At 33.2% G+C, this 11,646-nt stretch overlaps 1 protein-coding gene across 1 annotated transcript; it reads left to right on the top strand.

Moving 5' to 3' along the window:
- Positions 1-5,187: 5,187 nt before the first annotated feature.
- Positions 5,188-10,144, top strand: LOC113743902 (transmembrane emp24 domain-containing protein p24beta2-like). The gene is made up of 5 exons (XM_027271971.2): positions 5,188-5,422; positions 5,627-5,854; positions 8,154-8,340; positions 8,439-8,546; positions 9,847-10,144. The coding sequence occupies exons 2-5, from the start codon at positions 5,627-5,629 to the stop codon at positions 9,978-9,980; spliced, it is 657 nt and encodes a 218-aa protein (XP_027127772.2). The 5' UTR covers positions 5,188-5,422; the 3' UTR covers positions 9,981-10,144.
- The last annotated feature ends 1,502 nt before the right edge of the window (positions 10,145-11,646 follow it).

The raw sequence follows: 11,646 nt of genomic DNA, 5'->3' as shown, positions 1-11,646 counted from the left end.
ATTACCTTGTAGGTTGGTGGAGCCTGGCCAAAAGCCAGGGACTGGGTGAATGAATGAATGAATGAACGAGGGGTTTTATTTATACAAAATGTATTTTCAAATGATTGAAGGTATAAGGGAACGAAAGGAGAATGAATGAACGAATGAATGAACGAGTGGCTCCTTGTGAGCACGTATCCTTTTAAGGAATGTGTTTATCGCTTTCACTTATACCTGTATCTGGAATTCTTGGTTATCTGTAACGAATGCATGGAACTGCTTGTTGCCTATGTGTGCGGAACCTCACTGAGCTTTCCAGCTCATTCCTTTAGTTTTTGTTTTCCTTAGCAGGGGAAGACGTGCAAGGACGGAAGCTACTTATAGACTAGCCGATCTAGTACTTTTGACTCTTATGTTATGGTTCTCGCCCCAATGTTTGGTGGGCTGGTAGTATGGAGAATAGAGAACCTTTGTACATAAGTAGTATTGCTTTTGGGATGGTTATGTATATAAGTTTACGTTTAAGCTTGGAATTATTGTTATTTCGATTGCTTGGTGGGTTTTATTGCCCTTTTCTTATAGTGACTGACTGAGTCCTGGCGAGAGTTGGGCAGGCGGTCCGCCGAACCCTTTGGTTCGCCTTAGGGGGAGGTGGGGCTGCTGTTACAAAAGCAATCACACTAGTCGCCACTAATTTAAAACAATTAAATAATTACGGATCTAACTATCTTAATTGGCATTAATTTGTTAAATTGAATTAAATATCAGGCCATTGATTTTCATGGAACAAAACAATCATAAGAAATTAAATTAGAAAACATACAAATATTAACGAATAAAAGAAATAGATAAAAATAATTGGATCTCACAGTTATGGTTGAACCAAATCCTTGGTTATCCTTTGACTAGAAAAGAAATTAGTTGTTCATCGCGTGGAAGATATCCAACGCAAAAGTGTGGAAAAGAGCAAAAGACATGTAGTTAAGAGAGAAAACAACTAACAAAATTCTACCGTTTTCCTCCCCCTTTTCTAAGCAAAGAGTCACACCCCCTTTTTGTTTCTTTCAGATGTGCTAATCAAGCCAAAGCAGGCTGACTCAATTCCTCCCTTTTTCCTTCTTTTCTAGCTACTACTAATAACAGAACATATTTTCTAATTAGAAAAAGAGACTACAAAGATAATATTTCATGTTTCTTAATTCAATACTACAACTAATAGAGATAACTTCCAAAATTTCAACCAAAGACAATCCAGAGTTTGACTCGAATTAGGAAACGTTAGCGCACGTAGAAAATTCTTCAGTCTTCTGGACTTAACAGCAGGTTCTGATCATGCCACCACCAAATTAGTTCATAACATGCTAGAAAATGCCCCTCTAGCTACTTTTTCACTCCATCCTTCTACAATTAACACCATTAACCAAATATAAGTAGAATCTATCAATTAATACAATATTTGGCAAATATCAAGAGAAAATATTCACAAATTTAATAACAATTATGCATCCTATCAATAAGTTAGCCATATCCTTATAGAAACCTGAAACCAGATTTCAGTAGGATTCAACTTCCTTACTTTAATACAATACTTATTTGGAAGATTTAAACTTATTTGCACTATAAATTCCTCAAGTTTAATTTGTCTCATAAATTAAACTATAAGTTATAAAAATTATCTTTCAAGTCCCCCCTTGAAATTTATTTAATCCAACTAAAGAAGTTATTAATGTGTGTGATCCGTTAGGTTTCCAAGCACATTGGCAAAAAGAACAAATCATAGTTCCTAATTAATAAGAGCTAAATAGATTAAAACTCTTTTAATTTATCATTGACTCATTTTTATAGATTAAGATTAACATCTAGCAATGCATCATGACCACCCAAGTAATGAGAAAGTCAAGTGGATGACTTTACCTTTCAATGGATGTTTATCATGTAATTAATATCCTTTTACTACAGTTATCTCATATTAATCATGAAATAAGTCATGCCAATTCCATTAAGTGATTAATGCTCTTTTCTTGTACGAGAAATATAACTCCAAAAAAAAAAAAGTAATTAGAAACACCTTTTCAAGACTTATTCACTTAGTACTAAAATTTCTTGAGTTATATTTCTACAAGTGGCCATAAATGGGATAACTCCTCTTTCACAAGAGGTGGTAAATCCTCAAAGGTTATTTACTACCTTTCTGTATTTCAAGTATATGCCCATATGTTAACGCTTTGAGTATTCCTTTTTACGAAAGCAAACAAATAACATAGAGTATAATGATCCATACTCAAGGTACCATGATAATCTTATGTCAAAGGATCACTTACATAAACGTCATTGAGATATTAATTCTTTCGGCACAAAAAAAAATATCTATGCAGATCAATCAAGTGAAGTTGATCATGCTATCAATCACTACTTCTCTAATGAAAGCGGTATAGTATATACTAGTCTAACTGTATTAACAATGTCCCAATCTTGTTAATATTTTAACGAGAGATATTTAAGAATAAATTTTATATTTAATCAAATGAACCTCACCATCATAACACTTATAACTTATAACTCATCATAGTTCTTATTTATTTAGAATTGTAACTTATACTTATTGCCAACATATATGAGAATTTAATAAAAAAAATACATGTAAAAACCTGTTTAGTTGGATTAAATGAATTTTAAGTATGGACTTGAAAGATAAGTTTTTTATAACTATTCGTTTAATTTATGAAATAAATTAAATTTGAGGGATTTGTAGTGCAAATAAGTTTGAGTCTTCCAAATACAAGAGTTGTATTAGTATAAGGAAGCTAAATTCTATTGGAAATTGGTTTGAGGTTTCTATAAGAATATGGCAAACTTATTAAACTTTTGCTAGCAAGACTAATCCTCACACAAATTATACTGTAAGAATTTTTGAGAAAAATCTTGAGAGAAAAATACCCAAAATTTGTTCAAGGAAATAAGAAAAATTTATATCTCTTATTTCTCTCACTAGGATGGGCTTTTCATAGTGAAAAACTTGGGTTTTTCTCAATCAATTTGTTTGATACATTTTGGCAATAGTTGCCACTAATCTAACAAAGCTAATTCAACCTAAGAGATTCTAATTTAAGGAGATTTGTGTGGATCATTGTTAGAAATTGGACACATGTGCGGCTACATGAATCAGTTTGCCTTTCTATGCATCAAATCTTCATCGGTATCTTCTTGAACTATATATCTCATGGATTTAATTAAAAGGACAATCTACTAAAGGAATAAAAAATTAAATTTCTCACTGTAGATGTTTCTATGATTCCTTACTCCCTAATGTGAAATCTGTTAGATGACACAAACAAAAAAGTGAATTCTACTAACCTTTTTCCTTCACTATTAGAAACCAAATGTGCTGGCAATTTCCAACAGAAAAAGAACGTGAAATCTATCTACCCAACTTTTAGGCCCTTCACCAGTAATGACGATCAAAAGGCCAAGTAAAGATGAATTATCCTAATTAATGTTGCCATTTACATTTTACTCCTCAAATGGTATTAAACTATTAACAATGGTAGTGTTGTGTCGAAGGGCATGTGGATGACTTTGCTTTCCAAATTATCTGGACAGCCCTCAATAGTTGCTTACTGTTTTCAATCCCTTTCTAACCAAGAATGGCAACATGGGGTTTTGCAGATTTTGACGCTCCTAGCTGAACAACCTGCCACGTGGCTCAAATTTGTGAATGGTAATAGTGATTTTGCCTTCATTTTTATATTTATGTCAGAAGTCAAATATGAGCAACTAGATTTAGCAAATAGGAGGTATACCAACGGGAATCATTTATCAAATATTTTTTCTCTATACATATAATCTTTATTTCTGAGCAAAACCTATATAATCATTACTAAAGTATTACTAAAGCATGGAAGCATATGAATAGCATCAATTCACCATTTTTTTGCTCATTTTCTTTTCCTTCTAACATAACTAGAGTTTCTACAACTTTAAGTTTGTAAATACGAACTATAATGTGTACATCTCATTAGCATCAATAATCAATTTCTTCATTTCTAATATTTGCATCATTGGTATATAAAAATAGTATCATTCTTGAACGTGTGTAGTTGATAAGTATTATAAAGTATCACATCTGCCTTTCTCTTCAATCAAAATCAATATTTAGGCAAATTAGTGACTACAAGAAATTCATATGAACAAGTATCATTTTCCAACATATGCAATTAACAAGCATAGACCAAGTAGTATCTTACACATCTTTCTCAACTTTTCTCTTTAACCAAAATTTTGCAAAATTTATGAAAAGAAGGACTACAACAAATATGCATATACATTTCTAAAATGATCACAGTTACTCTTTGTTCGAATTATTAAACCAAGTCCATTTAGAAATTTAGTATCTATTAAGTTTATTATTTGATTATTAGATTAATAATGGGATCAAAATTGGTTTAGCATATGACTTTGATTTTGTGTTGGTGTTAGAATTAAAATAAGTTTTATGATTATATTTGTCTACATAAGGACTTGAAGCCCATAGTTTTATTTGAGAAAAATATTAGTTCTATTGATACAATAAAAGTTTTAGTTCCTCCAAACATTGTTCTATTCTTGATTGTATTTTACTACACTACTGAATTTGGTGATTAAGTCCTTCAACCAATTTATTAGTTTTTTGGCTTACATACTTTTGAAGACATAATCCTTTATTTGTACAATTAAATATCTCCCGTTACATTTTTTCTACTAATATTCTTGTGTATGTATTTGAAATTTTAATATATGGTCTCACTACCATGTATCTTGTTTAGGTTGCATTGGATCGAGCTTTTTTTTTTTTTCTACACGAATATTTATATCAATGAAATCATCAGTTATTTAAAGTATTAACAACTATAATAGCAATATCCAATGTATGAACAACTATAATAGCAATATCCAATATAAAGTTTAAAAATCTTTTATCAACAACTATAGCCGGATAAACTCAAGCAATTAAACTAAATTCTCTATCTGAATTATAGGAAAAAAATTAGAATGAAGCAATTAAACTAAATTCTCTAGCTGGACTAAGGAGGAGGAGGCTTGTGGGGACTAGAAAATAATGTCATGTTCTTGCAGGATTTTTTTCAATTCGCATTGAATTACTATAAAGACTAGGGAGGTATGTGTAATTATACAAAATGCTGGGGATTGAGTGTCAGCCTTCCGCATCGTTAGAACAAATCTCGGTATCTAAAGATCAAAGCTGACGTGGTCAAATAGATCCAGAACATTATTTTCTCGTTGTTCTGATCTCGTCCATTAACCTTTCAAACCGGTTAAATATGACGACCGTCCAACCCCTCCGTCCACGATTTTCAAGAATTCATAGTTCTTGTAATTGAAGTTGAGAGTTTCAATATTCAAAAATCCCCTAAAGACGGATTAAAGGCTAAAACGTCTTTGTCAGGTTTCTAATTCTTCTTCTTTGTCCTATGTAATTATTTGCATCTCTTGCACAAGTTTTTGGATTCATTAGAAAATTTCGAATGGCGAAAAAAATCTCTTGTTGATTCTTTTTTCTTTTTTGCTGTTATTTTTTTGAGTATTATTCATCTTAATACATGGTATCATGGAGTGAAGTTTTCTTGTTATTGTCTATTTGTATTTGCAGATGGGTAGTATTGGATCAGTAAGAAGTTTGACAAAAACGATAATAATTACTACAATGGTGGTTTTAACAACATTAGTAAAAGGAGGTTTTGGGATCAGATTTGTAATAGATAGAGAGGAATGTGTATCACACAATGTTGAATACGAAGGAGATACCGTTCATATTTCTTTTGTTGTCATCAAAGCAGATGATCCCTGGCATTATGGAGAAGAGGGTGTTGATCTTGTTGTAAGTGAATTATTTCTTTCTTCTGTGATTTTTATTCGTTTGCTGACAATTTTCAGTGGGAATTTTTTTAAATTTTACTTTTCTTTAACCTTTATAATGCTCCCCTCAGATTTTGTGGTCCATTTATTCTAAAAGGTGCATGGTGCTTGATTGATAGGATTATGTTAATTTTTCTTTATTTATTTTGGTTAAGCATTAGTAGGATTATGCTTGTTGCAGTATGATGTAATTGGACTGCTCATAACTTGAAAAAAATATGGCATTAAGTTTCTCTAGATCAATAGTCAAATTCATAAAAGTTGAATAATTTATAGTATGTGCACTTGACCTTAGTTCCTCGAACATGCTGTTATTCTGGTGGTTTTTGTGTGTCAAATTAAGTCATTGAAGTAAAGCTTTTTATGCAATAAGGCAGTGAATCATTATCAGACATGGTTTAAATTGAAAATTGGATTTGAATTTGTTATTTGTAGAAGTTACTTTAAAATGCCTGTGATCCTCATTTGAGACTAGGACTAGTTTTGGATTCACCAAGAATAGGAAGCAATGACAGGTTTATGCTACTTTCATCCCTGGTGTGGTCAACCATCTTGGTCTCAATCTTGTAAATTTAGTAGCATATTTGAATCAGAATGGTTTGATTTTTAACCCTGATATGTAATGCTACCTTGTAAGATTCATGCATTCTATTTGCACATGGAACTCTATAGTGAAGATTCTTCACTTTTAGATTATCCTTTTTTATTTTCCAAGAAAGATACGTGCTTTTGTAGTGGTTATGACTAAATTTATTTAGGTTCAGTCATTAATATCTCTAACCTGAAAAAATTTCAGATACTGCATAACTGCATTTTGTATATGTATAATCGGTATATTAAGGACAAGACTATGGAAGATAATGCTTTGATGAATTAGATGAGGGAAGAGTATTTCTTTAGTCTTCTTGTTCTATTCAGTGATCAACATTCTCTACTCTTGGTGCAAAAAACTTTGTTATCCTTGCTAGAAAAAGTCTCAGTTCTCCAGCTGGTTGCCTTCACAGGTGGAAACAACTAGCTTGAATTATATCTCTGGACCTTTTTTTTGGTTGAAAAAAAAGTCATTGTGTCCAGAAAAGGAATATAAAATGCTTTCTTTGAAGTTGATCAGGATTGTACCAAGAAAAAAGGAAAGCAAAATAGAGGATCATATAGTTTTTTTATGGTTTGGTCCTCTTCATGGATTTTGTTGCAAATGACAATTCCCTATTATGAGTTGTTGGAGAATTACTAAATAGTAGGCATAATTTACGAACAAGGTATTGTTTGCCAATAAAATGTATGTAAATTCAAATTAGCTAGATAGATTGGCAGATTCGTTTCAAAAGTTTATAAATGCTACTTCTGAGTCTTTCAAATTTTCCCATAGGGTCTAAGATACCTTTTTCAGCAAGGGCACAAATTAGAGTGATGTTGTGTAGGACTGTGCCAGGTCAAAAAATGAAGAAGTGTACTGTAACCATTAAACAAGAGAAATAGAAGTTCATTGTATGAAAGATAAACACTTTTGCATCTCTTTCCCTTTTGTTCTTAATCTCCACTAAGTATTGTTCTTGGGATTATCTGAAATGTCATTTTTTTTAATTACAATAGTGCTTTAATGTTAATGCTGCTGATGAGAATGAAGTAAAAAACATGAGGGACTGGAGTTCTAAAATTTTAGTTCAGCTACATCTTTGTTAAGTGAATTTAGCTCAAATTACTGCCTCATTTTCATCTTATTTTTCCTCCTTTATTGGGTTTTGGGGATTGGGGTTGAAGGAAGAAGTAGAGTGGGTTCATGACGTGGAATTGCTTAGAAAAATAATAATGTGGTGAATGACCAAAGTGTCTGTAGACTATAATACTATATAAATTAGGGACTCTACAAGAACATCAGGTCATAGGCCTCATAGGTCACTTGTGGGACAAGCACACCCTATGCACGCGCAAAGTGGAAGTTACTAGAAATTATAATAAATGGTTTATGTTTGGTAGATAGTATTAAGTAACACTTAATGAGGGAAAAAATAAAAATTTAAAGTATGACACTAATAGTATGCACCAGAAGCCTCCTCTTACTTTACATATTGTATAGATATAGATTTTTTTTCCTATTTTTAGGAAAAAGACATCACTAAAATTGATTGTTGAAAGTATTTATAAAGGATCAAGCAATGTCAGAAGGCAGTTTGACTATGTCTTTTTCTTGTTTCTCTTTTTTACTTCTTTTGGTTTATTTAGATTTTATCAATGATTTTGCTATCATCTTCTAATTTTAGATAAAGGGCCCTTCTGGTGAACAAATTCAAGATTTCTATGACAAGATCAGTGAGAAATTTGAGTTTATGGCTCCAAAAAAGGGCCTTTACCGGTTTTGCTTTACAAATAGGTCACCTTATCACGAAACAGTAGATTTTGATGTGCATGTTGGCCACTTTCCATATTATGAGCAGCATGCAAAGGATGGTATGAACTCGTGGATCTCTAATTTCTCTCTATCTTTATTCTTAATATTTAAATCTGTAAGCCATGACCTATTTATTCCTTGGATGCTTTTTCTCCAGAGCATTTTAACCCCTTGCTTGAGCAAATCTCAAAGTTAGAAGAAGCTCTGTACAACATCCAATTTGAACAGCATTGGCTAGAAGCACAGACTGATCGTCAGGCGCTAGGTAATTATGTGATCAACTATCAGTTTAGTTCCCTCCTATCATTTCCCTACCATTTTGCATGATCTTTCTTCTTGGATTGTAGTGCCATTTCATTCGGACCTCAAGCTGTTACATAGTTCAGCATGGAAACACAAACTTTGTTTCCCTCAAGGTTGTTTGAGAAAGAGGAATAAACTCAGATATTAGATAATAGTAACCATATAAAGAGGTTAAAAGAAAGGGCTCCCAAATGAGCATATGACACAGTTAGAATTCTCCTTCCCTCACCTTCCTTTAAGCCTGTCATCACTATAATCACCAAAAGGCATGTATTTTATAGTAATGGTCCTACTGGTTACACTTCAAGTACTATCAGCAGTTTGTTGATCCCACCATAAGTGAACAAGCACAACAGAGCCACATTTCACTTGATTTGCAAAGACCTCACCTGTAACTTGTGATCTCATTTGGTTTTTTTGTTAATAAAGAGACAATTGCATAAATAGTAACTTAACCAGGATCCATTGCAATCATCCCGGGAAATTTACCCCCTTAGAATAGAAACCAGCCTGATACGGTGCACACCTCTCGAAGGACCACATAATCCAGGCCTTTGCCCAAGTTACATGGCCCAACTCTCCACTTGGAATGGGCAGGCCAACAAGAAGCTACACCAAACCCTACTGTCTTGAGTGGAGTAGCTCCTTGCTAGCCTACTTGTTCAAAGTGGGATTATGTGGTCCCTAGAGAGGCCGCGTTAGGCTGGTTTATACTTAAATGATAAATCTGGGTGAAAGCATCAACTGAAATGCTATTAATTGCTGTGGTGGCATAGTTCTTTTGTTTTGAAAGCCACAAAAGAGGAGGGAAAAAAATTTAAGCAATAGCTCTTGTTACAGTCATTTCTTTTTTGTGATCAATCGATTCATCTGATCTTTCTCTGGGTTCAAATATCATTTGCACTATTGGAGTATGTGATTGTCATTCTCTATGTATTTTTCCATCTTATATAAAAAAATAATAAATAAAAAACTTTTATTTTTCTTTTGTGCTTTTGCCCCTGCTCCTTTGCCAAGTATATCTTCAATTCTCTCTCTCTCTCTGTTTCTGACACCTATGCACATACACTGAGGCTGATGTAGACATGTACAAGGGCATAAATGTAGTTGTAACTTGATTTTGACTTTGGTGCTTGATTCTATATGAAGGGATGATGTAAATAATTATACTTTTTTGGCATTTTTTTTGAAGTTTCACTATGAGGAGAATCTACATTGAATCATAATTAATATTAGATTCATTGTTGATTTTTGAATTACAGTGAATGAGAACATGAGCAAAAGAGCAGTCCATAAAGCATTACTCGAATCAATTGCACTTATTGGAACCAGTGTTCTTCAGGTTTACCTGCTACAACGACTATTTGAAAGGAAACTTGGAACATCTAGAGTTTAAATGATTTTTTTCCCTTTTATTGTCTTCATGGGCTTGGAACTGAAATTGCTGTTCTTTGGTTCCTTATTAGCTTCATATTTTGCAGTTTAATTCATTGGGTAGCAATCCGAAAACACTATACAACTGATGCTCGTTTGTCTCTAATCGTTATTCTTTCAAGCTAATCTTGGATGTGTTAATAGTTTTTCTTTTTCCCTCTTTCTTTTTGCATTTTTCCTTTCACAGAAGTAACATGTTAGGTGTAACTGTGCATGTCTGCACAAAATAGTGGATCTTGTAAGTGGGAATATGTGTGATGACCCCATCTTCCCTTAGGGCTTAGCGAGTCGCCTGCCCAACTCTCGCCAGGACTCACTCGCTCGTAGCTCAAGAATATAACTTACATACAGAGAAACTAAATAACACCACAAATTCAAACTTGATGTATCCATTGATGTTCAAACTCAGATACAAGGCTTCTACACACCAAAATGCTTTAAAGTATTTACAATTCAAGTACAATCAACCCTAGTCGGGTGCTAGCATGAGTATAATTTCAAAAGTCAAAACAACTGGACTACGCTAGTCTTTACAAGTCTCACGTCTCGCTCGTACTCCCTGTAAGGAAAACAAAACTAACAGAGTGAGCTAAACCTCAGTGATGTTCCAAATAGCAAATTGATCATTAATTAACAGTGAATGGAACATAATAGTGAAATAACGAGCATATCAAGTCAAGAAAATAAGCAATACATTTTGTATAGCCAACATTTCATATTCAGTATTTCACGTAAAAAGATACAGTTACTTTTATAAACCAGTTCCACCGTAACTTGATCGTATAGTAGTTGACACTCTGTCAACTTTCAAGTAAGGTAACTAGTCCAGTAGTACACCACTTAACTCCAATCTCCGTTCACCAACCAAACCCCTTACCCGAACTCCAAGATAAACACTGGTGGTAATACTCGAGTATACCGATTAGTCGAGAAGATAACACTCCACTCGACAACACTAACTACCTAGGGTTCGTTATCTAATCGACCAGACCTTTGCCGGCTCGACTCGATTAACTAGTCACAGGGTTTCTGGAATTCCAGATACAACTCATATTCATGTATATCAATTCAATTGAAATCAATGAATAGGAATAAATCACATTAGGGCAAGTGCGATAAAGTACACTCTTGCCCTATCAATCCACTCATATAACATGTAATCACATTGGTCAAGTATTAAATACAAGTGTCAAGTTCAATTAGGTATTTGGAAGCACTCACCAAAGATGTAGTGCTTTTACAGATCACGTCCAGGTAGTACTCCTGGTTTGGAATCCAAATCTGCAATAAAAGATCGTTTAAGAGTTTTGAAAATCGACTAAGGTTCAAAATTTAAACGTTTCGTTTAACGAGAATCAAGTAATTGAAACTCATTTGGAAAATATTTGTAAACTCATGCTCGCTTTTAAAACTTTTAAACTTTGAAGCAATTAAATGTATTTCTATTAGTTGTTACTTTCATTTTCCAAGGGTACAAGTTTCGGTCGAATTCTAACTTATATACCTCTACAAAAGAGGACTCGAATAACCTAGACAATTCAAGTTAGATTCGTCCTCAAATTTTGCTGACTTCCAATGCTAGTAAGACACTTGGTACCTGGGCCATTTCAATACATCACAAGAATCAC

This window comes from Coffea arabica, chromosome 5e (assembly GCF_036785885.1).
Source record: "Coffea arabica cultivar ET-39 chromosome 5e, Coffea Arabica ET-39 HiFi, whole genome shotgun sequence".
Taxonomy (NCBI): Eukaryota; Viridiplantae; Streptophyta; class Magnoliopsida; order Gentianales; family Rubiaceae; genus Coffea; species Coffea arabica.
This window is presented reverse-complemented; position numbering and strand designations above follow the sequence as displayed.

What these genes read in the sequence shown, in the direction of transcription:
- LOC113743902 (XM_027271971.2), top strand. Translation starts at nt 5,627, where the DNA reads ATGGGTAGTATTGGATCAGTAAGAAGTTTGACAAAAACGATAATAATT. An exon ending in AAGAGGGTGTTGATCTTGTT is followed by an intron (nt 5,855 to 8,153) that starts GTAAGTGAATTA and finishes TTCTAATTTTAG; the next exon opens with ATAAAGGGCCCTTCTGGTGA. An exon ending in GACTGATCGTCAGGCGCTAG is followed by an intron (nt 8,547 to 9,846) that starts GTAATTATGTGA and finishes TTTGAATTACAG; the next exon opens with TGAATGAGAACATGAGCAAA.